Source organism: Zingiber officinale, chromosome 1A (assembly GCF_018446385.1).
Source record: "Zingiber officinale cultivar Zhangliang chromosome 1A, Zo_v1.1, whole genome shotgun sequence".
Taxonomy (NCBI): domain Eukaryota; kingdom Viridiplantae; phylum Streptophyta; class Magnoliopsida; order Zingiberales; family Zingiberaceae; genus Zingiber; species Zingiber officinale.
In genome coordinates, this window is record NC_055987.1 from 166,525,416 (window position 1) to 166,551,086 (window position 25,671).

The window sequence follows — 25,671 nt, forward strand, 5'->3', positions numbered from 1 at the left end:
TTTTGCTCGTGTCTTCAAAAAAGGTGATTAGAGGATTTCTTATCATGTATCAATTAAAGCTTTTTGTCATATCAGAACGGCAAGAGCACGTTAATCATTTAGCAATTTGATTTGATCATTCTCTTGTTGAATGCGGATGTTACAGATAATACAAAGATTTGAGCAAAATATATATTTGATGTAATAATGATAACCAAGTAATCTTACTGGATCAGTTATACAAATTCTTCTTCTATGTTATTGGACTCTATCTCTTATTATATTATCATTTATACTTAAATAGATTTTATCTTATTTTATTATTGTTAACTAAGTCTTTTTTAATATTTCTCAACATCGTTTAATATGTATATTTGTCGTAGTTTAATATCACCTAAATAGAATATTTATTGATCATCTAAATACATATTTATATCTTCTTAAGCATATTTTTCTCTCAATAGGTATGTTGGGTTATTGACGTCCGCTAGAGGAGGAGGAGGAGGAGAGAGAGGGGGGGATAAATAGCGTCTCACTAAAATCGTCACTTCCTATACTTGTTAGTACGCAGCGGAAAACAAAATACAAACTAACAAGAAGAAAACTAAACTCTATAAACAATAAGGAAAGACAATAAATCAAAAATAAATTGTAACACAAGGCATTTACGTGGTTCGGAGATTAGGTCTCCTACTCCACGACTGCCCATAAGGTGGACGATCCCAATCCATCGGTGGATAACTCTCCGGAAATCTCCGGCTAGCTCAAATCTCCTTCTCGGTGGAGAAACTTCACCACAACCTTGATCCAAACACTTTTAGATCATAAGAAGAGCTTGGAGGCTATGGAAGACTAATAATACGGGTTAACCACCTCTATTTCGTTAACCATGTCCAAGCACCCCGAGCTCTATTAAATAGAGCTTAAGAGGAAAACACTAAGTTATTTTCCCGCTACTAGTCGCCTGGTGTATGCACCAGTCGACTGGTCCTTTAAGTGAAGTCGATCGTTACCCAACGATCGGCTACCAGTTGACTGCTACAATATATCAATCGACTGCTACAGTGTACCAGTCGAATGTTACAGTAATCAGTCAACTGCTACAGTGATGCTATAGTGTCGCAATAGTATTGCTATAGTGTCGCTATAGTACTGCTACAATAAATACTGAAAACATAGGATTTTGCCCTGAGCATAACCACTCAACACTCGTCCTCGCCCGATCAACCTAGACTTACCTCTAGCCTCCTCCATCAGCCTCGCGCCCCTCGGATGTTTCCTCATCCTTTACGTCTTGCCTTCTGGAGCTTTCTTCGGCCTTGTCCATATTGTCGAGTCTTCCTTTGCCAAGAGACTCCTCACCTCCGGGACTTCATCCATTGGCAAGTCACACTTGGACTTACATTGCCAAGACTACATACTTGGACTTACATCGCCAAGACTCATCTTTGAACTTTCCTCCTTTGCCAAGATCACACTTGGACTTTCCTTGTTGTACCTATATCCTGCACACTCATAATGCATATCAAATACAACAATAAATCTAACTTAAACCTTTACCCAAACATAAAAACCTAGGGCACATAGATTGCTCCAACAATCTCTCCCTTTTTAATATTTGGCAACCTGTTTAAGTTAGGAAAACATAAATGCAATAACAATGCAAATAAATAGAACATGTAGACATGCATAACCCTAGGCTCCCCCTTCACCTAAGCTCCCCCTTGAGTTAGGATTTCTCGCAAAGGTAAACTTCTTCCCCTTTGCCTGAACAATCGCTCCCCCTTCACCTAAGCTCCCCTTAGCTAGGATTTCTTGTAAAGGTGTGTAGGTTTCTCACTTAAATCTAAATTTCTCCCCCTTTGCCATACATCAAAAAGAGCTCCAACAATATCCCAATTGTTGAAAACTTGTCATCCAAATTGACTCTAAATTCATGTATTTATCCCTCATGGATCTCATACATCTAAATGAGTTGACACGATCAAGAACAGTGTTAAAAAATACTTTCAGGCTGGTATCAGTCGACTGCACTAGGTACCAGTCGACTGCCCCCTTCGATTTCCACTCACAGAGCCCTCTGTGTTCGAAATACACTATTACCAGTCGATTGGTATCGGAACCAGTCGACTACCCTTATCAAAATAAGCTTACAGAGACATTCTGTGCTCAAAAATACTATTATCAATCGACGGGTAACTGTACCTGTCGATTGGTACCTTATTTCTGTAAAAAATCAGCCTTCTCTGACCAACTTCAGAAATGCACCAAAAATTCCACAGACCTCCAAAAAATCCCAAATTTTATGGAGAATTCTATTTTAACCTTATTTACTTGGGAAAAATATATGTAAAAATACATTTATCAAATATCTCAAGAATGATACAAAATTCAAAACTATCTAAATAGTTTAATTAAACCTTGACTTAAAATTCTAGTTTTCGCTTCCTCTTGATATATTTACCCATACTAAACCACAATGCATCCCTAACATTGGTTTATATGACATATATACATTCAAAAATAATTTTCATGCAATATGAATCCTTTTTCATATTTTCATGCATAATACTCAACCTAATTATGTCAATTTCTTGGATTTGAGACTCAAGTCTGTCTCTAAACCACTTTGACACGTTTGATGACCCATTTTGAGTCCCAAGCATGGTCCTCTTGAGATTTATTTACCATATATCCCAAAGACTCTTTGAACTCCCCCTAGAGCTCTTAGTCTTAGCCACCTCTCTAGATGACTCATCCACTATGACTAGGCTGTTAGGATGTATACTAAAAGCCTAAATTTTTGTATGAACATTTATTTTGAAATGAGAATCACATTGGTCAAATGTCTGCATTTAGTAAAATATAGTTGTCCATTTAATTTATATTGTAGATAACATGCTAGCGATTTTGTGTATCGATTTTATGTTTTGATCTTGTGCTTCGATCGAGGTCTCTTTAGTTAAACCTAAGATTTATTGTGAGGAGTTTAAGGGGGCGTTTGGTTCTTTCCTAAGAATAGGAATCGGAATGAGAATCATTGTATTGTGGAATGAGAATAGGTATGAGCATGGATATCACTCTTAAAAGCAATGTTTGGTTAGTTGCATATTTTCTATCGAATTAAATCAAAATTTCCTTTTTTACCCTTAAAGGAAAATAAGAGAAAAAAATAGATGTAAGAGAAATATGAATGTGAGAGGAAAATATGATGAAAGAGAATGATGAGAGAGAAAGTATGATGAGAGAGAAAGTGTGATGGGAAAAAATGAAGAGAGAGAAAGTGTGATAAGAGAAAATGAGAAAAGAGAATGTGATAGGAGAGAGCATCATGAGAGAAGATGAGAGAGAAAATATGATGTGAAAGAAAGTATGATGGAAGAGGATGATGAGAGAGAAAATATAATGAGAAAAATGAGGAGAGAGAGTGTGATGAGAGAAATTGAGGAGAAAGTATGGTAAGAGAGAAAGTGTGATGAGAAAAAAAGAGAACAGTGAGTGTGATGGGAGAAATTGAGGAGAGAAAAAGTATGATGAGAGAGAAAGTATGTTGAGGGAAAAAAGGAGAGAGTGTGACAGGAGAGATTGAGGAGAAAGAAAATATGATGAGGGCAAAAATGTGATAAGAAAAAAAGAGAAAAGAGAGTGTGATGGGAGAGATTGAGGAGAGAGAAAGTATGATGAGAAAAAAAAAGAAGGAAGAGAGTGCGATAGAAGAGATTGAGGAGAGAGAACGTATGATGAGAGAGAAAGTGTAATGAGAAAAAAAAGGAAAGAGATTGTGATAAGAGAGATTAAGAAGAGGGAAAGTGTGTGATAAAATGATGAGAGAGAAAATACGATGAGAGAGAATAAGGAGAGAGAAGTGATATGAAAGAAAAAATAAATAAATATATTTTGATATTTGATATTAAGGGAGAATTTTAGTTTTAGATCAAGGGTATTTTTGGAATAAGGGAATATTTTGATTGATGAAAATAGGGTAATAGCTCATTGAAGGGGAGGTATATGGGAATGAGTTATTACCCAATTTCAAGGATTCATTCCCTTATTTGCATTCCTATTCCTATAATCCAAACATTAGCAATGACAATCAATGATTTTCATTCCCATTCCCCACTCCTATTCCCCTAAACCAAACGCCCCCTAAATATTCAATTTCTTTGAAAGATTTTGTCTAGGAAGTGGTGGATGATCCCATAACCAAGAAGGTCGAGTGCCTCGCCAACGACCTGGAAGTCAATCCTTGAAATAGATATTTAATCAACTTCTGTAATATGGTTTAATTTTTGAAGAATACATGAGTTGAACTTGGAGTAAAAATGTTAAGTTTCGTTTCCAATCCAAGTTTAACTTACGAAAAACACATGGTTTGAACTTGGAGTAAAAATGTTAAGTTTCGTTTCCAATTCAAGTTTAAGAACACATGGGTTGCTAGGAAAAGTTCTGTGCTTATACAAATTTTGTACAGACCAAGTAGCACCCAACAAATGTGTCAATTTTTTGGATTTGAGACTCAAGTCTGTCTCTAAACCACTTTGACACATTTGATGACCCATTTTGAGTCCCAAGCATGGTCCGCTTGAGATTCATTTACCATATATCCTAAAGACTCTTTGAGCTCCCCCTAGAGCTCTTAGTCTTAGCCACCTCTCTAGGTGACTCATCCACTATGGCTAGGCCACTTTGGTGTACCTCGGGTAACACTTGGCCTACAAAATTCACCTTCTTAATTTTAAACATCTTGTCTTTGATTAATTTCTTCTTGTCCTTAACCTTGGACACATCATCTTTGTCGTAATTATATGTCACACTAGCATATTCCTTCTTATTGGCCTAGGATGACTTTTCTTTGTCCTTGGTCACTTCTCCCTTACCAATGTTATGTGTCACCTTAGCATTTGACCTCATTTTGATCTTGGGGGACCCAATTTGATATTTTTGGATCTTTGACCACCCAAATGTTGGCGCTTGGAATTCCGTTCTGTGTAAAACCCCTGTATAAAAATTTATACAGGCACAGAACTTTTTCTAGCAACCTACATGCTCGATCAGACATGTGTTTGATCAATCAAGCAAGTCCTTGATTGATCAAAACGTACCTTGATCGAAGCACAAGATCGCTTGCCTCTTGTGTTGGTGTTCAGGATCCATACAAAGAAAACATAACTAGTTACGTTGCGGAATAAATAATTAGTTGTACCTTTCTTCGTAGACAAAGAGCTCTTGATCTTCTGTTGTATTCCTCTCCTCTTCTTGGACGTCGTGTGGGTGACGATCTACCAAGACAAACCACCTGAACCTTCTTTTGTTTCCAAGCCGTCTACCATCAAAAGATGCAAAGAAAAGGGGTGTCTCCTCCTCCTTCTTCTCCTCCAAACCGCTTACCACCTAGGGTGGTTCTTCTCTTTTTCTTCTTCTCCTCCAAGCTCCGGCCACCAAAGGAGATATGCGTCGACCCTAGAGGGAGGAAAGGGAGGAAGAGATGAGAAGGTGGAGCGTCGGCCCTAGGAGGAAGAGAGGAGGTGGGCGCCGGCTCTAGGGGAAAAGAAAAGAGAGAAAAGAAGAGATGAGGTGCCGACCACAAGCAAGGGAAAACAACTCAAGAGATATTAGGTTATGGTTGCATGACCTCCTCCCTTTTTATAACCTTTGGCACCAGATAAAAGAGGAGAAATATTAACAGAATTTTTGTTTAGAAAAAATCTCCAGAACAGAATTAACATAATTCTTTTTAGAAAAATTTTATAAGAAAGAATTAATATAATTTTTTTTAGAAAATTTTTAAGAAAAAATTAACATAATTCTTTTTAGAAAAATCTCTAATTCTGTTGAGAAAAAATCTCCTTTTTACAATTCTTTTTTTTCTTCCTTTTCTTTTCTTTTGGTTTGGCCGGCCTCTTGCTTGGGCACCAAGCAAGGCTTGACCGACCTCTTTCTTGGGTAGGAAACAAAATTAAACGAATGAATGCGAGGCTATGCAGAGGCTACAACAGGGACCGAGAAGAGGAATTGGTTTTGGCCTCCTGATGGACTTGAGCTTCCTGTGTTCGACCTAAACACCCAACTCAAGTTCATCAATAATAACTCATACCACTAAAGAGTTATTATTGAACTACCGCACCAATCACATATTACAATATGAGCTCCTTCTTATCATGAGTGCGTTAATCTCCCTGTGTTTAAGATATCGTATGTCCGTTAATTAAATGAGTTACTTACAACTCACTTAATTAACATCTGACTTCAAGAGTAGTACCACTCAACTTTATTATCATGTCGGACTAAGCCCACCTACAGGGTTTACATGATAAACCTTATGAGATACTCAAGGGGACATCATCAACCTAAATAAATATGACAATTTCCTTTTATAATCAACAACACACCGTATAAATAACACTATCTCTCAACTCATCGGACGTATTGATTTAATGAATAAATCTCATCCATTGATAAGTCAAAGAAATAAACACTAAGTGTGCGTGCTTGTTATTATATCGGGATTAAGAGAACGCACATCCATAATAACAGAGGTTCTGTTCTTTTATGTAGTCAGTATAAATCGAACAGCCTCAAATGGTCCTGCTCACTACACACATACGGTACTAGTGTAATTTTATAGTCAAGACAGACTAATACCAAATTACACTATAACTATTCCAATGGTTTGTCCCTATCCATCTCGGTCGTGAGCTACTATTTATAATTTATAAGGAACTGATAACATGATCTCCCTGTGTGACACCACACACCATGTTATCTACAATATAAATTAAATAGACAACTGCATTAACATATAAATAAATATAAAATGTAACATTTGACCAAAGTGATTCTCATTTCAAAATAGATGTTCATACAAAAAGCTAGGCTTATAGTATACATCCCAGCACCAAATACATGTCAAGTCCTTTAGGTCCAATAATGAACCTTTCTAGGACTTTCTCCATTTCCTCAAGCTTTGCCTTCAAGGCTTGATTTTTCAATTCTAGGGTTCTAACCCTAGAATCAATATGTTCATTATGGACATTCCTAGACCTACCCTTCCTAGGCATATGTCTCCCCTTCTTGGGATTAATACCTAGGTTTTCAACCACCTTCTTCTCCTTAGGCAAAATAAGTTGTTTCCTTTTAAGTATATCATTTGAAAATGATTTCCTAGGGTTATTACCTACATTAACTCTATTCCTATCATTATATCTAAAACCATAAATATGCATGGGCAAATTATTCATATTATTTCTAACATGCATGGAGGAATTTGAATTTGAACTTGAATTCAAGTTAGGGTTTACCTCCCTTACCCTTGAAGCTCTCTTCCTCTCTCACTTCCTTAAGTGTGCTAATTTCTTGAGCTCTCCTCTTATTGGGCACTTTGTGTGGTAGTGACCCCACTCACCACATGTGAAGCATCGAATATGCTTCTTCTCATTCTTCTTCCTACAACTCACATGAGTTTCTAAATTAACTTTAATGAGTTTATAGCTTACCTCTTTTACCTTCTTGAGTGAAGGACACCTACTCTTGTAGTGTCCCATCTTACCACACTCAAAGCATTTGATGTGTCTCTTCTTGCTCTTCTTGGTAGTTGAGGTTGAGGGTTGAGCTTCCAAGACCTCCTCTTCTTCTTCTTCACTTGAAGATGTGGATGGTTCCACTTCATCCTCCCATAAAGGCATCTTCCTTCTCCTCCTCGGATGTTGAACCCGTGTCAACATCCGATTGATCTTTCTCTTCTTGGACCAATGAGTCCTTCTCCTTGGCTTCCTCCTTTTTTTGGATTTGTGTAGGACTCTCATGAAGCACAATTACCTTTTTCCAAAGGTTGCTTGCATTCTCGTATTCACCTACATTCAATACCGCATTAGGAGATAATAAATTAATTAAAATTCTAATTACCTCCTTGTCCATCTCCGATTGCTCCCTCTGCTCCTCGGTCCAATATCGAGGTTAGAGACACTTTCCCTTCTTATCCGTTGGAGCTTTAAATGGTTCTTCCAATGCAATCCATTGGTTCCAATTTATTTGGAACCACATCTCTATGCGCTTCCTTCAATAGTCGAAGACCTCGCACTCGTATGGAGGTGGGATTCGGATGTCCCATCCTAGTGGACCTTCCGACTCCATCTTCTTCCTCTAGCACTCGCTCCCTTGGCCATTAGTCCAACAAGAGCTCACCTATCTCTAATACCACTTGTTGGGACCTTGACATTCGCTAGAGGGGGGTGAATAGCGTCTCACCCAAATCGTCACTTCCTACACTTGTTAGTACGTAGCGGAAAACAAAATACAAACTAACAAGAAGAAAACTAAACCCTATAAACAATAAGGAAAGACAATAAACCAAAAACAAATCGTAACACAAGGCGTTTACGTGGTTCGGAGATTAGGGCTCCTACTCCACGGCTGTCCGTAAGGTGGACGATTTCAATCTGTCGGTGGATGACTCCCCGGAAACCTCCGACTAGCTCAAACCTCTTTCTCGGCGGAGAAATCTCATCACAACCTTGATCCAAACACTCTTAGATCACAAGAAGAGCTTGGAGGCTTTGGAAGACTACTAATAGGGGTTAACCACCTCTATTTTGTCAACCATGCCCAAGCACCCCGAGCTCTATTAAATAGAGCTCGAAAGGAAAACACTAAGCTGTTTTCCCGCTACCAGTCGACTGATCTATGCACCAGTTGACTGGTCCTTTAAGTGAAGTCGACCGTTACCCAACGGTTAGCTACCAGTCGACTGCTACTGTATCGCTACAGTACTACTACAGTAAATCCTGAAAACATAGGATTTTGCCCTGAGCACAATCATTTAGCACTCGTCCTCGCTCGACCAACCTAGACCTAGCCTTCTAGCCTCCTCCATCAGCCTCGCGTCTCTCAGATGTCTCCCTATCCTTCACGTCTTGCCTTCTGGAGCTTCCTTCGGCCTTATCCATATTGTCGAGTCTTCCTTTGCCAAGAGGCTCCTCACCTCCTGGACTTCATTCATTGCCAAGTCACACTTGGACTTACGTTGTCAAGACTACATGCTTGGACTTATACCGCCAAGACTCATCCTTGAACTTTCATCCTTTGTCAAGATCACACTTGGACTTTCCTTGTTGTACTTATATCCTGCACACTCACAATACATATCAAATACAACAATAAATCTAATTTAAATCTTTACCCAAACATCAAAACCTAGGACACATAGATTGCTCCAACAAGGTGCAACCCCAACTTTTTCTCTAATATTTTTATTTCTTATCTTGCTAATCCTAGTATACCCGCATATCCAATTTAACATTCTTATCTTTACAATTTTCATCTTCTGTTCAAATATTCGAGTGATATTCCAACATTCAGTTTCATATAATATAATATATCTAACTATTATTTTGCATCACTTAATCTATTTAAGATATCTTTTAATTTTTCTATTTTAAAAAAAAAATTATAAATACTTAAAACTCTCACTCATCATTTTATTTTTTATTTTAACAATTATCTCATTATTTTTAATAATATTACTAAATTTAAATTTTATATATTCTATATTTATTTTATTAAATCTAAAATATTTTACTTTCGGTCAAAATTCGAATTTAACATTTACTCCCTCAATAATGTTTTTTTATTCACTGATGCTTGAGAGGAGTATCAAAATCATGATGCTTGAGAGGAGTATCAAAATCATGTTCCCTATGCATTAGTGGTTGTGCAGTCCAGTGCAGAATGATGAGTTTCTAAGCCTATTAATGTGGATGATGTTGCGTTTCAGATACCTTCCAAATGCCATCACTAATCTCCACACTGGTGGTCATAATTAACTGAGTCCACAGTGTGCATTTTGGTCAGGTTATTCTTATAATTAATGACATATCCTTGTCAACAGAGATGCCATCAAACTTTTACATGTGGAGCCAGTCACAGTTGCCAAATGCAAACAATGTAGCCATCAAATATACAAAGAATCAAAAGCTAAATCATTCAGGCAATTGTTGATCCAGTAACAATTCCTGTGGCGAAAAACCTTGTGGCCACAAAGTTTGTAAAGCAGGTTGTGTTTTGATGGAGGAGGGCATGAGACATGTTCCATCTGGGTGTCTATGTGGTTCAGCTTTTTGAGGTTATCAATCTCTGATTTGAATGGAGGACTGTAGGTCAAGAATTCCGACATGTTCAATAAGGGCTTCGCAAGGGGAATCTTGCATCGCGAAGGATCATTCGCTTGGGCGATGATGGGTTCGAGAGCGACCTCGGATTGTCTTTAACCATGAGGTATCCTCACACCATATAAAAGAATCCCAGACAGTCTGATTTGAGTTTAGGAGGCATAATTTTAGTTATCATGGAATTCTCCGATAATAGGGAAAAAAACATACAAAATATAAAATAGCAAGGTTCAATGCTACTAGAATCTTTGATTTAAATGTGAAATCTCAAAGCTATCTTGTTCTAATTCTCAAGGCTTTTGATCGGCTTAATTATATATATAAAGGTATATTTAAGAAGAATGGTACCTTCCTATGAGATACAAATCAACTTCCTGCAGTTTATTCATATGAAATAGCACCTCATTCTATTGTTTTTTTTCTTTCTTTCAGTAAACTAATGCTATTTTGTTTCTTCTTCCTGCCAGAACTCACATCTAAGTAGGTTTTATTGTGGTCCAATTTCGATACAAAACGATATTTATTTATTTGTAGATCCATCCCACATGTTCGGTCCGATAAATAAGCTTATCGATGAATCAATGGCCTCAACCATCTCAGTGTTGATGCCTCAGTCCCTCCTTGTCCCATCCCCTTCCACCCTTGAAGCCTACTTTCTCCCCACCCTTCAATGAAACCACAATCTATGTGAAGCTTTGGTCGTCGACTTCACTTTAGTCCTCTCCTGTCTCTCCCTCTCCCCTTTCTTCGTCGAACCTTGGCATTTTTAGCAACAGTGCCATAGTTAAGCCCTTCGGAAACTAACTCATTCTACTACTAAATCAAACACCTATTGCCATTCTAAAGATCGACATTTACCTCCCTTCCATTCTGACTGGTTCAATTGGCAGTCCCTCCAACTCCAAGGAAATCTATGAAGCTTCTTGCAGCATCACCAGCATTTACATTGTCGAACACTTCCTCGACATAGGGCAGTGTCTCACTGGCTGAAGCATTGCTTGATTGCTGCCTTGCCAAGCTGACGGGAGACATCTGCTTCAGCTCATCAACCTTGGCACATTCGTCTGCAAAGTATTAGGAAGAAAAAGGGTTTAAAATATTAAAGCATAGACATGCATCTAGATGAACACACGTCATCGATTGTAACTATTTTGTGGCAATTGATACTTTGAAAATATTTGTACCAGAGAAGAAATCAAATGGAGTGTTTTGAGTAGAAATCTCCCAGCTGCGATCCAAGTCAATGGAAGGGAAGTAAGGAGATGGCAATGCAGCATCTTCCTCAAATCTGAACCTCCTCTGCGAGACCATGGATTGCTCCCTGTACTTCCTAGCCATGATGACATGCCAATGGTTCTTAATGGCGTTGTCTGTTCTTCCGGGGAAGAGCTTCGCAATCATCACCCACTTGTTGCCATGCATTCTGTGAGCAGCCAACAGCCTCTCCTCCTCCTCCTCGGTGAATGGCCTCCTGTTGATCCTCGGATCCAGCTGGTTGAACCACCTCAACCTGCAACTCTTCCCTTCATGAACACACAACAGCATAAGAAAAGAAAGTTGAAAATTTTCAATAGAACTCGTTTCGACTAAACATTACCTGATCGGCCTTCCAATTCCTCTGCAATGAGGTTCCAGTTCTGCGGGCCGTAGAGCTCCACCAGCTCTTTAAGCTTGGAGTCCTCGGCTGGCCTCCAGTGTCCTCTGCCACTTATCTTCGACGGACCATTTGCACTTTCACAATTGCCCACCTCACTGCTCCCCTGAGAGCTTCTCTCCTGCAAGCTGAGGCAGCACCCTGTGGAGGGAAAGGCAGTGGCCATGGCTTCAACTTTCAGCGCAAGGAAAATAATTGGAGACATGAACAGAAGAGGTTGTTCTTTTACCGCTTGCAGGCTTTGCTCCGCACGTGTGGGCGTCTTCTTATAACTCGTGCAAGAATTGGAGCAATCAATTATGAATTTCGATTGTTTACCAAAACGTTGTCTGCTTTTCCTCCTCCGAGTAACCTGGTAAAAAGCTGTTTCCTTCCTCCCTCCCTCGACAAAAGAATGAGAGCTCATCATGCATCCACACCGAATCCGACATGATGATCAGAATACAACCACCGCAAGGGACCTATCACAAGAGTTAGGACACTATTCAAGCTCTGGATCCACAAAATTTGGGATTTGCTTCTTTTCCTTCACTTGCAGGTTTGAAGCATAACTTTTGCTTGTCTCGGTGCAATTAAATGAGACTTGGTTACATTGAAGAGGGCAGAAAGAATGTGCTCTTCCAGACAATAGAACACACAGTAATGTTTCCAAAGTTTATGATCCCTACACCAAATCTGATGAATGCATCAATCCTTGAATTTTAATTGGTGGCACAATTCCATGATGTAGTAAAGCAATGCATAAAAAAGTTGCATGATTTTGTTTGGAAGGTTCACAGTTTGGTGCTCCAAAACTTTAAAAACAGCTATCAATTTCAATTGATGAAGGGTGTCTATCAATCCCAATCCATGTACTCAACTAAGATTACTGCTGAAGGGATGAGTACCCAAAAAACAGGTTTCCTTTTCTCCTCATATGCATTCAGTTTCAGTTTTCAGGAACAGTGATGGATTGCCATAACAAGGGAGTAGTTGTAACGTTACTGTAATAGAAGTGATGCGAGTACACCAAAAACATGGACACTAGCATTATCTGCTGTACCTAGCTACAGAACAAAATGCTTTACAAGAGAGGAGCATGTCTCTCATCATATCTGTCTGCACCTTCACAAAGAGAATACAAAGAAAGGGCATTATTTAAAACCATCCTCATGGATCAAAGGGTAAGATAAGAATAATCACCTATGTGGTTTCAGACAGATGCATCAAGAAAGAGACACAAAGTAGCTTACACATAAGAGAAATTTTCATTTTGCCCCTATAATATTTTTTTTTTTAAAAAATGTTCCTGAATCTCTTTAAATCATCATTTTGATTTCTACACTTTATTTCTATGCTCAAATTATCCCTCCACTATTAAGCTCATTCTATACAAGAGGAGTAATAAAATATATATTTTTGATGCTATTGAAACTGACACACAGTTAAATAAAATGATGCAAACTAATTCTAAAATCATCTTGCAGTCAAATTTTAAAAGATTATTTTCCTAGGTTCCTGGATGCAAAAGTATTTGAAAATGTACTCTTTACTCTCTAAACCAAAGAAATCAGTTTGCACCACATGCGGTGTATGTGTCTAAGATAACGGATGGGTTGTCAGCGGAAGAGTATTCTAAATAAAAATAAATAAATAAAAATTTAAGGGCTGAAATAATGATTTAAAAGCCTGATGGCCATTTTTGAAAAAGTGGGCAAAATGAAAGTTTATCTACCTGTAATATTCAGTCGTGTGAAGTGCTGATCACGGGATATGGATGCAACACTTTTCATGCAACGCCAATTTAAGTCCAGCTTGCGTGACTAGGTTGGTTGCAAGTGATAAGAGGAAAGGACTGAGCAGACATCAAATCAGTCATCATCACCAAATATTTAACAGTGCGGTAATTTTCAAGGAGCCAATGATCTTTAACTTACCTACCCATTTGGGGGCATTCCGTGTGAAGGAGGCAGCACGGAAGTGGCAGTGGTAGCGACAGTCGTAAAATTTGTGTCAGAGATCTGGGAGACTGCCAGCCACAGCTATCAGCTAAATATCTTTCCTGCTTCCTCCTACTCCCTAGCTGCAATCATAATGCATTCATCTCTAGACCATGAATCATGTCTTCCTGGAGTAAAAACAATCTGCACACGAACAAAGAGTGAATGAACTGATTTTGAGTAGGTGAAAGATGAGATATTATATTAGTGTTCTTGAGTAACCTTCAGACACTCATGAGCAAATAAAAATCAGCCAAATTTGGAGTTCTTCTCCTTGAAAAGATGATGCACTAATTCTCCAGAAAAGGTGGGGACCTGAAGCAGTTGCCAAGAATCAAGTTGTCATACAAAGTGCAAGCTTCATGAATACAATTATGGTAGAACTATTTGTATCCAGCTTCGCAACTCATTCCAAAGTTCAACAAAGGCAGTCCTGAATTTATACCGACTGTGCTGCGCAGAAATTTCTCATTCGAGTTTCTCTCCAAACTGCAACACTTTAATCTCTCTCCATGGACTTTTACAATATCGAGAAGACATTTTAGTTTTATAGGGCACATCACAACTCTGAAATATTCTAAACTCATGAAGTTAGATCACCAATACTACAGAGGTACTCTACTTGAGTTCAGCTAGTTGACTACGTGCATGCGCTGGGTAGGGTTTTTTGATCTGTACTCATTTCCACAGTAAAGGGATTATTAAACATTGCAACATTATGACTGACGGTTTATCAACAAAAAAAAAAAAAATTAACAGTTTTAACAAGTGCACTTCCAACATAATATCCAAGTTCTATGTATCAATATTAATGCAATCGCCAAGGAGTTCTGGAGCTATCAACCATAGCAAATCATTTAGACTCAAAACTAGAATGCATGTGGTACTGCTGTAAAAAACTCAAGGCAGCAAGAAGCACTGGACTCATATAATTTTGAACGAATCTATCATATTATATTTAATTTTGCAACAAATTATCCTTCATTATTCTCCAAACACTGTTGAGAAGAAGACATGGCATCAAATAATATAAAATATAACCCAGTCCCGAAAGATACATTAGATGACATCACACTTGAGACAAGTAAGTGGATGAAAAGGCAAACAGGTACAGATGTCGTAGAATCAGTGTCAAATAGGATTAGATTTGATAATATCTGAAGTTAAATTGTAATTTAGTAATTAACCAATATAAAAAGGAACATTTTACGAGTAGCTGCCTACTACTCTGTGCATGTATCTATCTGAATAATGCAGTTTGAAAATGGATAGTTCAACGTTCCACATTTTACTCTTCAACAGGATAGAGCCATACATCTTTCACATTATTAACTGGAATACCCGGAACTAATTACAATAGTAATTTCAGTAAAAAGGAATGAGAAAGCAACTTGTAAGTAATTTCAGTAAAAAGGCATGAAACAGAAACTTGTAAAAAAAACACAGAATTCATCCCAGAAGAGCAGAAAAATAGTTTGCGATACCAACTCACTTCTTCAACTACAATCAAAGAACAAGTAAAACCAATAGGACAGCTATATCTCTGAGCTCACCATTTAGCAGAAAGCTATAAGAACCAAAATCCACAATGTAATTCTTAACTCAGTGTCTTGATTTTTCTTTTCCTTTTGCACAAAGATGGAATCCAATTTCCGGTAAAAATCACAACAGTACCCCTTATTTTGAAAACCATCACCACTCCTATTCTGATTATAATTTGATTAAAGCTTTACCTCTGACCTATCAATTCTTATAGCTAGTTTCTCTGAGAATCTAAGATCCACCAAAGTGCAAAATATAGTAGCTTAAGCAAGATTTTTGAGCAGTTTAATTTGCGGCTACTGATAATCATATAGTGTGGATCTGTTATATGAAGATGAGAGATTAAATTTAATGCTATTTTTTGGGATCTGCATTGAGTAATGAATTCAATTTGATGTGAAGTTTGACTTATTCTAACAAACTAGTTTCTTAAGTTTGGTAGGCATATGATTAAGATTGCTTCCCCACAAATGAAAGAGCTACTTCCATCTTAATAGGACCCAAGCACCTGAAACATATGCTATTCTAATTGAACGATGAACCAACACTTCAGAGGGAAAAAAAAAACTTGAATTACCAAATTGTTAATCCACAAGGAACCAAAGGGCCAGATAGGATCCCTCAAATGCCTTATGAACTATTCAAGTCCTGTAAAATTAACTGCAGGAAGATTTAACAGTGTCTGATGAAGTTCGTCAGCTCTCTGTCAATCAAGCCTGTGGCGTATATAATGTATCATAGTCCCTCAAGGTACCACAAAACTACTTGCTAATTAAGACACTGAAATACAAAGGAATTATCAACCATCTAGAGAAGTCCAACAACACAAGGAAGGTGAAAAAGGAGTCATATATATCCTAATTGTTATTTGAGATTATAAACAAAACATAGATACATTAAAAGTCGCAAACTAGTGATGCAAAAATTAACCATTTATTGGAAAGATGGATTGCTAATCTTTATTTGCAAATGAAAGTTAATAGACATCCAACTTTCCAAAGAACATAACATTTAATCTTCAAGTAAAACCAAAAATTAGTGAGAGGTGAAAATACTGAAAGACGACTTAATGCACTGCCTCATATCATATGGTTGTCTGAATAAAGCTGGAGTGAAGGAACCCTTCATTCAAAACTATGTGAAGGCTCCCAATCCAGCTTCCGAACCCTACATCATTTAATCCCCGACCTTACTTTTAGCAAGCGGGCTGTCATGGATTAAAAGAACAAGAACCAGTTGTTGGATATTATGGTCCCTTCACGCGCGCATACATGCCTATTCAGGGTCTCGCCATAAAAATTGCCATGATAACTGCCGATAGCCACAAAAGAATGTTAATAAAGAGTAAAGACTGACACTAAATTCAAACTATTCCACACGACAAACCACTGAAATCCCTCTATATTAGTACTTGACTTATGTAACATAAGAAGCATGGAAATTACAAGATATGTGAGCTAGCTTCAAGCATAATGTGTGCCTATTAATTTGATTCATCTTCTAATATTGACCAGTTTGAAGACATTCTCTCAACACCACCATATGCAAGATAAATTAAACAATGCTCTACAACATGACATACGAATTTCAAAGGAGAGAATTTTAAACATGCAACTCTTTCCTACAGAAAGGTAGAGAAAGTTGTATTTGCATTTGACTTTTGGATCAACCGGGACAGTAAACTCCGTCTAACACAACCAACTAATGACAAAGTAAAAAAAAAAAAAAGAATGCAGAGAAAGATTTCTACTTTTCTTTGACGCATTTCAGTTGGACAACCAATTTGGGCATTTCTACATACATCTAATAACACAATGCATAACAACTTACATAGCGAAAGTTACAGCTTGTCGTCAACAGAACTTAATCTCATGTCCAGCAACCGAGCCAAGAAATCCCCATCGCTGACCTTGAGCATCTTGGAGAGCGGCATCCACACCCGTCTCTCCGTCAACAAACGATGTCGGGGCTTGATCTTTCGCTCCAGATTAAAGGAGAAGTACTGCGGAAAGTCCCTGAGTTCAGAGAGATCTCTGCCCATTTCGTGGCGCAAAAACTCAACCTTGGGCTCGAAATTGTTCTCGATGCTGAAGGTAAGCAAACCGGGCGAGCGAAGCACCATGCTGCGGGTTTCCCGATGGGAGAATCCAAGGCCACGGAGGTATTCAAGCTTGGGGATGAAGGTGTCCTCGACGCTAGAGACGAGGAGGACGGTGGTGCGACAGGTGATGCGGTGGCGGCCGACGAAACCGAGACGGCGGAGGAAGTTGAGTGCGGGGAGAAGCCGGTCGGGAACGCTGGAGACGAGGAGGCGGGGGCAGCGAGCGACGGCCTTGCGAATGTCGGGGAAGGGAATTTCCACGGGACCGAGGAGGAAACGGAAGACGGGGATGAGGTCTGCGCTTGGTTCGCAGGTAAGGAGGGACGGGTACATGGCGAATACGCGGGAAGCATCAGCGTAGAGGAGGCCGAAGGATAGGAGGGCATCGACGGCGGAGCGGATGGCGGAGAGGGGGGCGGAGCGGAGAGAAGGGTTGAGGTAGAGGACGCGGGAGGAGTCGAGGCCGAGGTCGTGTTCGATAAAGAGGAGTTTTTCTCTGAATCGAAGGCCGGCGTCGGAGGAGGATCCCGGGGAGTCGAGGAGGGTAGGGGGGAGCGGGGGAAGGGGGGAGGAGATGGTGCGCAAGACAAGGTTGGCGCTGGGATGAGGGCTAAATCTGTGACCGATAAGAATGGGGGGAGAAGGATCCGGAATAGGCGGCACCGGCGGATGCTGAGAAAGGGAAAGGCGGAGGCGGAGAAGCATGACGGCCGGCGGCGCCGGGAGGGAGAGAACCACCAGTCGCCTTATCCTATTATTTTATTTCCATTCGAACCTTCATGCAACCTGGAGCTTATTCCGGCCCGGTTCGGCCCAGCCCAGTAGCCAGTAAATTTATACATATTTCAAATTGGCTAGAGTTTATATATATATATATATATATATATATATATATATATATATATTTTTTTTTTTTTGGGCAGAGTTTCTATATACTTGTACTGTATAGAAGTTTGATATAGGCCTTACGTTGTATACCTTATATACATTTATATATATATATATATTTTTTGGGCAGAGTTTCTGTATACTTGTACTGTATAGAAGTTTGATATAGGCCTTACGTTGTATACCTTATATACATCTAAAATTTTTTTAGATTGGAATTTTTTTTATCTTTCATATTATAACTAGGGGCATAGCCACCTGAGGAGGGGCGCCCCTAGATTTTTTTTTAAATAATATTATATATTTGAAAAACTCTTGTCGTTATTTTGACCAATCGATTTATCATTGTTCATCATCAAAAATTGAAATTGATCATATATTTAGAAAACTCTCAATTTAAGCTATTCATTGGTACTATTTTTACAATAACATATCATAATTTAAAATGTTAAATATTAAATTTTAAAAATAAAATATATAATAATAAATAGATAAATTAAATATAGAACAAAAATGAGGATGCTAAATTAAAATTGAATTGGATTCAAATTAAATCCTACATAAAAGTGTGGAGATAATGATTACATTGATTCAAACTTAAATTGATTTGGTGTTAATGAATTAAATTTAAGGTTAAAATCAATTATGGTATTTTTAGTAAACTTTCTCTTTTATTTTTTTTTTCCTTTTCTTCCTACGCATATTGCAGCTCCTACTATATCATAAGTCATCATCTTACCTTCCCCCTATATCTCCCTTCTATTTTTTTTCCCTTTCTCTTCTTTCTCATTTCCTTTTTCTCTTTCTCTTCTCCACGACAATAAACATGTAGTTTTTTTTTCCTTTCCACTTCTCAAGTATAAAAGCTTTCTATTCTTTCCCTTTCTCTTCTCTAGCAAACAAGAAATGTAACAACCATTACTGTCCTCTTTTTCCTCTTCTCATATTTTCTAAGATTTTATTGGCACAACAAGAATAACTCTACTTTGCCTTGCTCTTTTTGTGTCGTTGCCAAACTCATCTAAGATAGTTGAGATTGCTAACGAATCATCTTCTCTTCTCTATTTTCTTTTCAAAAGCAACGGTCTTTCTTTTATTTTTTTTTCCAACAACCAACCCTTTACAAGCAACTATTTTTCCACTTTGTTCGATCACAACAACAAGAGTAGTAAATTGTTCCTTTCTTCTTTTCGATTTCATTAATTGAAGGAAGGAAAGAGAGTTATAAAGTATATATAAACTTTATTTTATCATGTTACTAGTTGCGATTATTTAGATCGAAATAGAGTTCTCATATGTAGGAATGCTAAATATTATGGGGAAGTGAGATTATAAATGATTTTTTGACTTAGGGTTATAGTAAGCTACAAGGAGAAGATTGTTGTTTCAACTAGAATTCAGGATAAAGGTTAAAAATTTTGAATTTAAGTTCATTCCGAAGGTCTTAAATTCGAAATTTAGATTTTTAGATTATGAAAATTGACTTATGTTAATGTTTAAAATTTTTGAAAATCACCCCTAGTTTAAAATTATGGTTACGCCACTGACTATAGCCCAACCCCTAAACCTTAAAAATAAAACCTTATATGGCATAATTGCAAACTAAAACAATAAACAAAAAATAATAAAAAAGCTCTATCACGGACGAAGTCCGCACCATAACATCCGAGTTATATATATATACACACACACACGTCCCCGTGCACATATAAAATTTCTTTTAGTCTGTTTTTTTTTATATTTAATACTATAATCTAACATCTAAATTCTAAATATAAAATCCTAAATGGCAAACTCACAAGCTAAATAAAATAAACAAAAAATAATGAAAAATAAGCTATCACGGCTGAAATCCGAGGCACAACATCCATAAGATTGAGTCAATAAGATTTTCTCTCTAGGGTTTAGGCTTTCCTCTTGGATTATAGTATTCAAAATTAAAAATTTTGGATACTCACGGGATATATTATATGTATTTAGGGTTTAAGATTTTAAGATTTAAAGGTTGGGTTATAATGAGTTTAAGTTAATAAGATTTTCCCTTTAGGATTCAGGCTTCTTTCTTGGGTTATAGCATTCGAAACCAAGTCCTCTGGTCCAAAAAAAAGTGGACCACTTGCAATTGCGGCCAGATTGTGGTCGCTATCCAGTCGTAATTGATTGCGATTCCTCCCTGGATTCACTGTGTTGGTGCAGTTTGCACTAACAGCCTAACTCAAGTTTTGATGAATGACAAATGAATTAAGTTAGGTGTATTTGTGATCTAAGTACTTTACCAAGTGTGTAGGAATTGATGAGTCTGAAAGACCTGATGTCAGACTGAAATCCAGCTAGGTCCAAGAGATCAGATAGCTTATGCGAAATCCAGATAGGTCTACAGGCCGACCTGGTATATGGTTATGGTGAGAAGTCTAGTTGGGTCTTCTGGACCTGACAATCGACAGAAGTTTAGTTGGGTATGCGGACCTGACAATTGGCAAGAAGATCTGGTGGTCAAGAGGCTAGTCAACTGACTACAAAGTGGTAAGTAAAGGTAAGTTACTGGAGGAGAGTGACTCGGTGAGTACGCGTCCTGGTTTAGGGACAGTAGGCATCGGTCCAGTTTAGATCCATTTAGGACTCCTAAACTGAGACTTTGACTAGATTCTGATCTCAGAGAGATGGAGTCTAATTACTACTCAGTATTATTGTGCTAATACTTGTCTTGTAGGTTATTATTTAGTTTATTGGAGTAACACACTTTATAGGGTAAGAAGTGCACAATAAGCCTAGGGTGAACAGTACCCAAGGCACCTTTCAAGGAATGGAAGGCGCCTTCAAGCACTGAAGGCACCTTGGCACTGTTCATAGAAGACATCTTTAGTGCATGGAAGGTGCCTTCCGTAGAATAAAGTTCAGAATTCGTCAAAGATAAAGATCAAACTGTTCGGAATCAGAATTGTCACATTGGAGGCACCTTCAAGGCCTTTGAAGGTGCCTTCCATGCTCAATATAAAGGAACTCACCCAAGCCATAGAAGTATACACTCATATGAACATCTGCTCTTCCGATCGGACTTCCGAACTCTCCAGCTTCCTGCTACAACTCTACTGCGATGTTGCTACACTCGTCTACTACTAAGAAGCCGCCCAAACATCGAGCTCAAGCCGGCCATATTGAAAGAGTGTTTGGTAATCTTTTCATTTTTATACTTAATTATTACAAAAGGATAAGTGCAGTGTGTTGCACTTGTTTTGAATTCTTTTATACTCAATTTCCTCTTCCAGAGGTACCAGAAGAGGTATTTTAGTAGATTATCCATCAATAAGTCTGCGGGACCTTGGTTTTGGGATAGGAGCTAGGTTGTTAAAGGCGCGCTCGAGGCGTCAGGCGCACAAGGCGCGCCCAAGGCGTCAGGCGCACAAGGCGCTAGGAAAAACGCCTTCTCCCCCGCGAGGCGGGCGTTGTTCGTCAGGCGCGCGCCTAGGCGTGCCTAGGGCGCCTTTGCGCCTCAACGAAGGTGCAATTAAAGCGCATCGCGCAATCGTTCACCTTTACGATTTTCGGATTTCTAACCAAAAAAACATTCCAAACATAATTTGGTTTGGAATTAGGACACGGAGAAGAAAAGGAAAAAAGGGGAGAAGAAAAGGATAAAAGGGAAGAAGAAAAAAATGGAAGAAGAAGAAGAAACCTGAATTTGAAGAAGAGTCACCCAGGTATTTCCTCCGCTGCCGTCGCTGTTGCTGAGTCGCGTAGTTGCCCAGGTATGTGTTTTTTCCATCTTTTTTTTTGTTTTTCTATTCTTGACTTCATCTTCTTCTTCTCTTCTTCTTCTTTTGTAATCTTCTTATTCACTTCTTTACTCCTTCACTTCTTCTCTTCTTTTTCTGTTATTTCTTTTCTTCTTCTTCTTCTTCTCTTCTTCGTTTTCACTGTTCAATATTTCAACATTTTTTCATCACCTTCGTTTCCTTCTCTTTGTTATATCTTCTTCCTCTATTTTCTTTTTTTTCCCCTTTCTGTTGACAGCAAAACTGCTGCTGTTGTCCCATTTTTGTTCTGTTCTTCTTTTTGTTTTTTGTTTCCTGTTGTTAGTACTATAAAAAAATTGTCATCCAGTTTATTATATTGTTGTTAGTTTTTCTTTTTTTTTTCTCTTTTCCTTTGTTTTTCTTTTTTTTCCTATTTTCTATTGTTGGTATCAGTGGTACAATACTTTTCTATTATTGTTGGTGCTAGGTACAATACTTTTCCATTCCATTAATTCATTAAAGTATTTTTATTTTGTTTTTAATTTTTTAGGTTATTTTCTCGTTCAATTATCATGGAAGGTAATAGTGATACTCCAACATATATATCAAAAGACCCGGCATGGAATTATTTTCAAAGAATTAATCCGAATAACAAAAATAATTTGATTTGTAACTTTTGTCAAAAAGTTACGAAATGAGGTATCTATCGTGCAAAACAACATCCTGTTGGGGGGTTTCGAAATACTACGACTTGCAAAAAATGTCCGCCTCATGTATGTGAAGAAATAAAAAATTTCATGGAAAAAAAGGCAGAGAAAAGTAATCTTTCTAAACTTGCGACATTGGACTTTGAGGATTTAAACCCTCTTGGTGATGATATTGATATAGATGATATTAGAGCTAAAGTTGTACTGCTTATAAATACAAGTACAAGTTCTAGATCAGTGAATATGCAAAAAAGGTCAAGATAAATAGGTCCAATGGATGCATATTTTGCTCCTAATGTGCAAAAAAATGTTGAAAGTAGAATGAGTAAAGAGAGGCAAACTACGATAAATGAGGCATACAAGAAAGAATTGAGGGAAAAAACTTATATGACTATAACTGAGTGGATGTATGATGTGGCAATTCCTTTTAATGCCATTAACTATTCAAGCTTCAAAAGGATGTTGGACTTGGTTGGCCAATATGATGTAGGTCTAAAAGGACCTAGTTATCATGAGGTGCGGGTTCCTTTTCTAAAAAAGTCTATTGATAGTGTGACTAATGATTACATTAAGTCGTGTGAAACAGAATGGACAAAGTATGGTTGTAGTTTGATGGCAGATGGGTGGACAGATAAAAGGCAAAGGACCTTGATTCATTTTTTTGTGAATTCTCTTAAAGGTTCAATTTTCATCGAATCGGTTGATGCTTCTAATTATGCAAAAACTGGAGAGAAAATATTTCAGTTGCTTGATCAATGTGTGGAGCGTGTAGGAAAAGTAAATGTTATTCAAGTTGTTATGGATAGTGCAAGTAACAATGTGCTTACTGGTAAGAATTTATTTAATTTTTTCTTATCATTATGCTTTTACTTATATATGTTAAAATTATCTAGTTTTCTAACTTCTTTTGTAGGAAAATTATTAGAAGCAAAAAGACCACACTTGTATTTGACTCCTTATGCTGCTCACTGCGTCGACTTAATCTTAGAAGATATTGAGAAATTGCCTGATTTTAAAGCAACATTGAAGAATACAATGAGTGTGAATGCTTACATTTATGTTCACCCTGGCATGGTTAATATGTTGAGGCAATTCACAAGACAAAAAGAGCTTTTTCGGACGGGTGTCACAAGATTTGCTACTGCTTTTCTCACTCTTGAAAGGATGCACCTACAAAAGTAAAATTTAATAAAAATATTCATTTCAAAGGATTGGACAGAGAGTAAATGGGCAAAAGAAGCGGCGGAGAAGAAGGTAGCTAAAATTATCATGACACTTAGATTTTGGAGCAGTATTATGCATATTTTAAAGATATATATCCCTTTAGTACATGTTTTGAGACTGGTTGATAGCGAAAGAAAACCTGCAATGGGCTATATTTATGAGGCTATGGATAGGGCAAAATAAACAATTATGAAGGCCTTTAAGGAGAAAGAAGAGAAATACAAAGAAGTGTTTGAGATCATTGATAAGAGATGGGAATGCCAACTTCATCGGTCTCTGCATGTTACATGACATTATTTGAATCCAGAATATTTTTATTCATACACAGATTCAAATATCTGTGGAGAAGTAGTGAATGGTTTGTTTGAAACTATGGAGAGATTGATTTCAAACGTTGCTGAGCAAGATAAAATCACTGTCCCAACTCTCTATATATCGAAAGGCAAAAGGGTTATTTGGGAGGAATGTGACAATTAGACATAGAAGAACATTATCTCCAGCAGAATAGTGGGAATGCTACAGAGTAAATATCCCAGAATTGCAAAAGTTTGCTATTAAAGTGTTTAGTCTCACTTGTAGTGCTTCTGGCTGTGAGTGCAATTGGAGTGTATTTGAGCAGGTATGTAATAAATATAAATGTATAATACTATTAGTATGTTATTTTTATAAATAGAAAATATTCTTTGCTATTTTATTATACTTAATGTAATTTTTTATATTTTGTAGATTCACAATAAAAAAAAAGGAATAGGCTAGCTCAACAGCACTTAAATGATTTAGTATTTATGAAATGCAATCGTGCCTTAAAACTTCAGTATGATGCCCATGATAAGATTGACCTCATCTTTTTGACAGATATTGATGATAATAATGAATGGTTGATGGGTATAATGGATGGAGAAAGTGATAATGAAGAAGATGAGTTGGTTTTTGAAGGTGGTGACTTGACATGGGATGTCATTGCTAGGGCTAGTGGAGCTGAAGAGCCTGAATATTGTACTAGAGGAAAAAACATTGCATCCATGACCTCTAGTTCACATATTAGGCCTAAACAAGTCGAGAAGGGAAATACATCTTCCTCTATGACTAAGAGACACTCATCTCTAATACTTAGAGATGAAGAAGAAGAAGAAGAAGAAGAAATTGAATTTGAAGGAGAAGAAGAAGAAGATAAAGAAGAAGAAGAATACAATGAGGATGATCTTGAGCTTGATGATTAATTTGACTTATTACGCTTGTTTTGATGAACTTCATTAGTTTATATTAGAAAGTTGAAACTTAAAAGTTTGAAACTTTTATTAATTTTATCATGGTGTTGTTTTACTTGTCATATTTGATATTTGTGTGTGTGGAATATTAATAGTTATCATATTTGACATATTATATGAGTGTGAGTTTGTCAGTAGTTTAATAATCAACCTTATGTTTAAGAGGCGCGCGCCTCGGGCGTGCCTCGCACCTCGGGCTCTAGGAGCCCTTTGTGCCTCAGTGCGCCTCGCGCCTCTAACAACACTAGGTAGGAGTTGCCGAAGGACCTGAATTAAGTAAAACCAAATGTGTGATCTTTTACTTGCTTTTCTATTTTACTTTCTTACTCAGTTTTCCACTGTGCACTTTGTTTTTAAAAACGAAAAATATTTTTTTTTGAAAACTACGTGATTCACCCCCCTCTCATGTGCGACTCGATCCAACACACCATC

The 25,671-nt window shown here is 37.6% G+C and overlaps 1 protein-coding gene and 1 long non-coding RNA gene across 12 annotated transcripts; both read right to left on the reverse strand.

The window, feature by feature from the left end:
- Positions 1-10,643: 10,643 nt before the first annotated feature.
- On the reverse strand, positions 10,644-11,143 carry LOC122038325. Its single transcript, XR_006127837.1, has 2 exons — positions 11,001-11,143; positions 10,644-10,898 (listed from the first exon to the last, which is right to left on the reverse strand). It is a non-coding gene; the product is annotated as an uncharacterized LOC122038325 (long non-coding RNA).
- Positions 11,144-11,601: 458 nt separating this feature from the next.
- LOC122038324 (transcription termination factor MTEF1, chloroplastic-like) lies at positions 11,602-18,180 on the reverse strand. 11 transcript variants are annotated; one of them, XM_042598018.1, is made up of 8 exons: positions 17,148-18,177; positions 14,221-16,628; positions 13,998-14,090; positions 13,713-13,919; positions 13,511-13,630; positions 12,026-12,900; positions 11,740-11,937; positions 11,602-11,652 (listed from the first exon to the last, which is right to left on the reverse strand). In XM_042598018.1, the coding sequence occupies exon 1, from the start codon at positions 18,121-18,123 to the stop codon at positions 17,158-17,160; it is 966 nt and encodes a 321-aa protein (XP_042453952.1). In that variant the 5' UTR covers positions 18,124-18,177; the 3' UTR covers positions 11,602-11,652; positions 11,740-11,937; positions 12,026-12,900; positions 13,511-13,630; positions 13,713-13,919; positions 13,998-14,090; positions 14,221-16,628; positions 17,148-17,157. The 11 variants fall into 11 exon arrangements, with proteins under 11 accessions (XP_042453952.1, XP_042453954.1, XP_042453951.1 ...); XM_042598020.1 differs by having other exon boundaries at positions 12,026-12,257; positions 12,839-12,900; positions 13,998-16,628; XM_042598017.1 differs by having other exon boundaries at positions 12,026-12,471; positions 12,839-12,900; positions 13,998-16,628.
- Positions 18,181-25,671: the final 7,491 nt, after the last annotated feature.

Excerpts from the sequence above, each read along its gene's own strand:
- LOC122038324 (XM_042598023.1), bottom strand. The coding sequence starts at position 18,123 with ATGCTTCTCCGCCTCCGCCTTTCCCTTTCTCAGCATCCGCCGGTGCCG.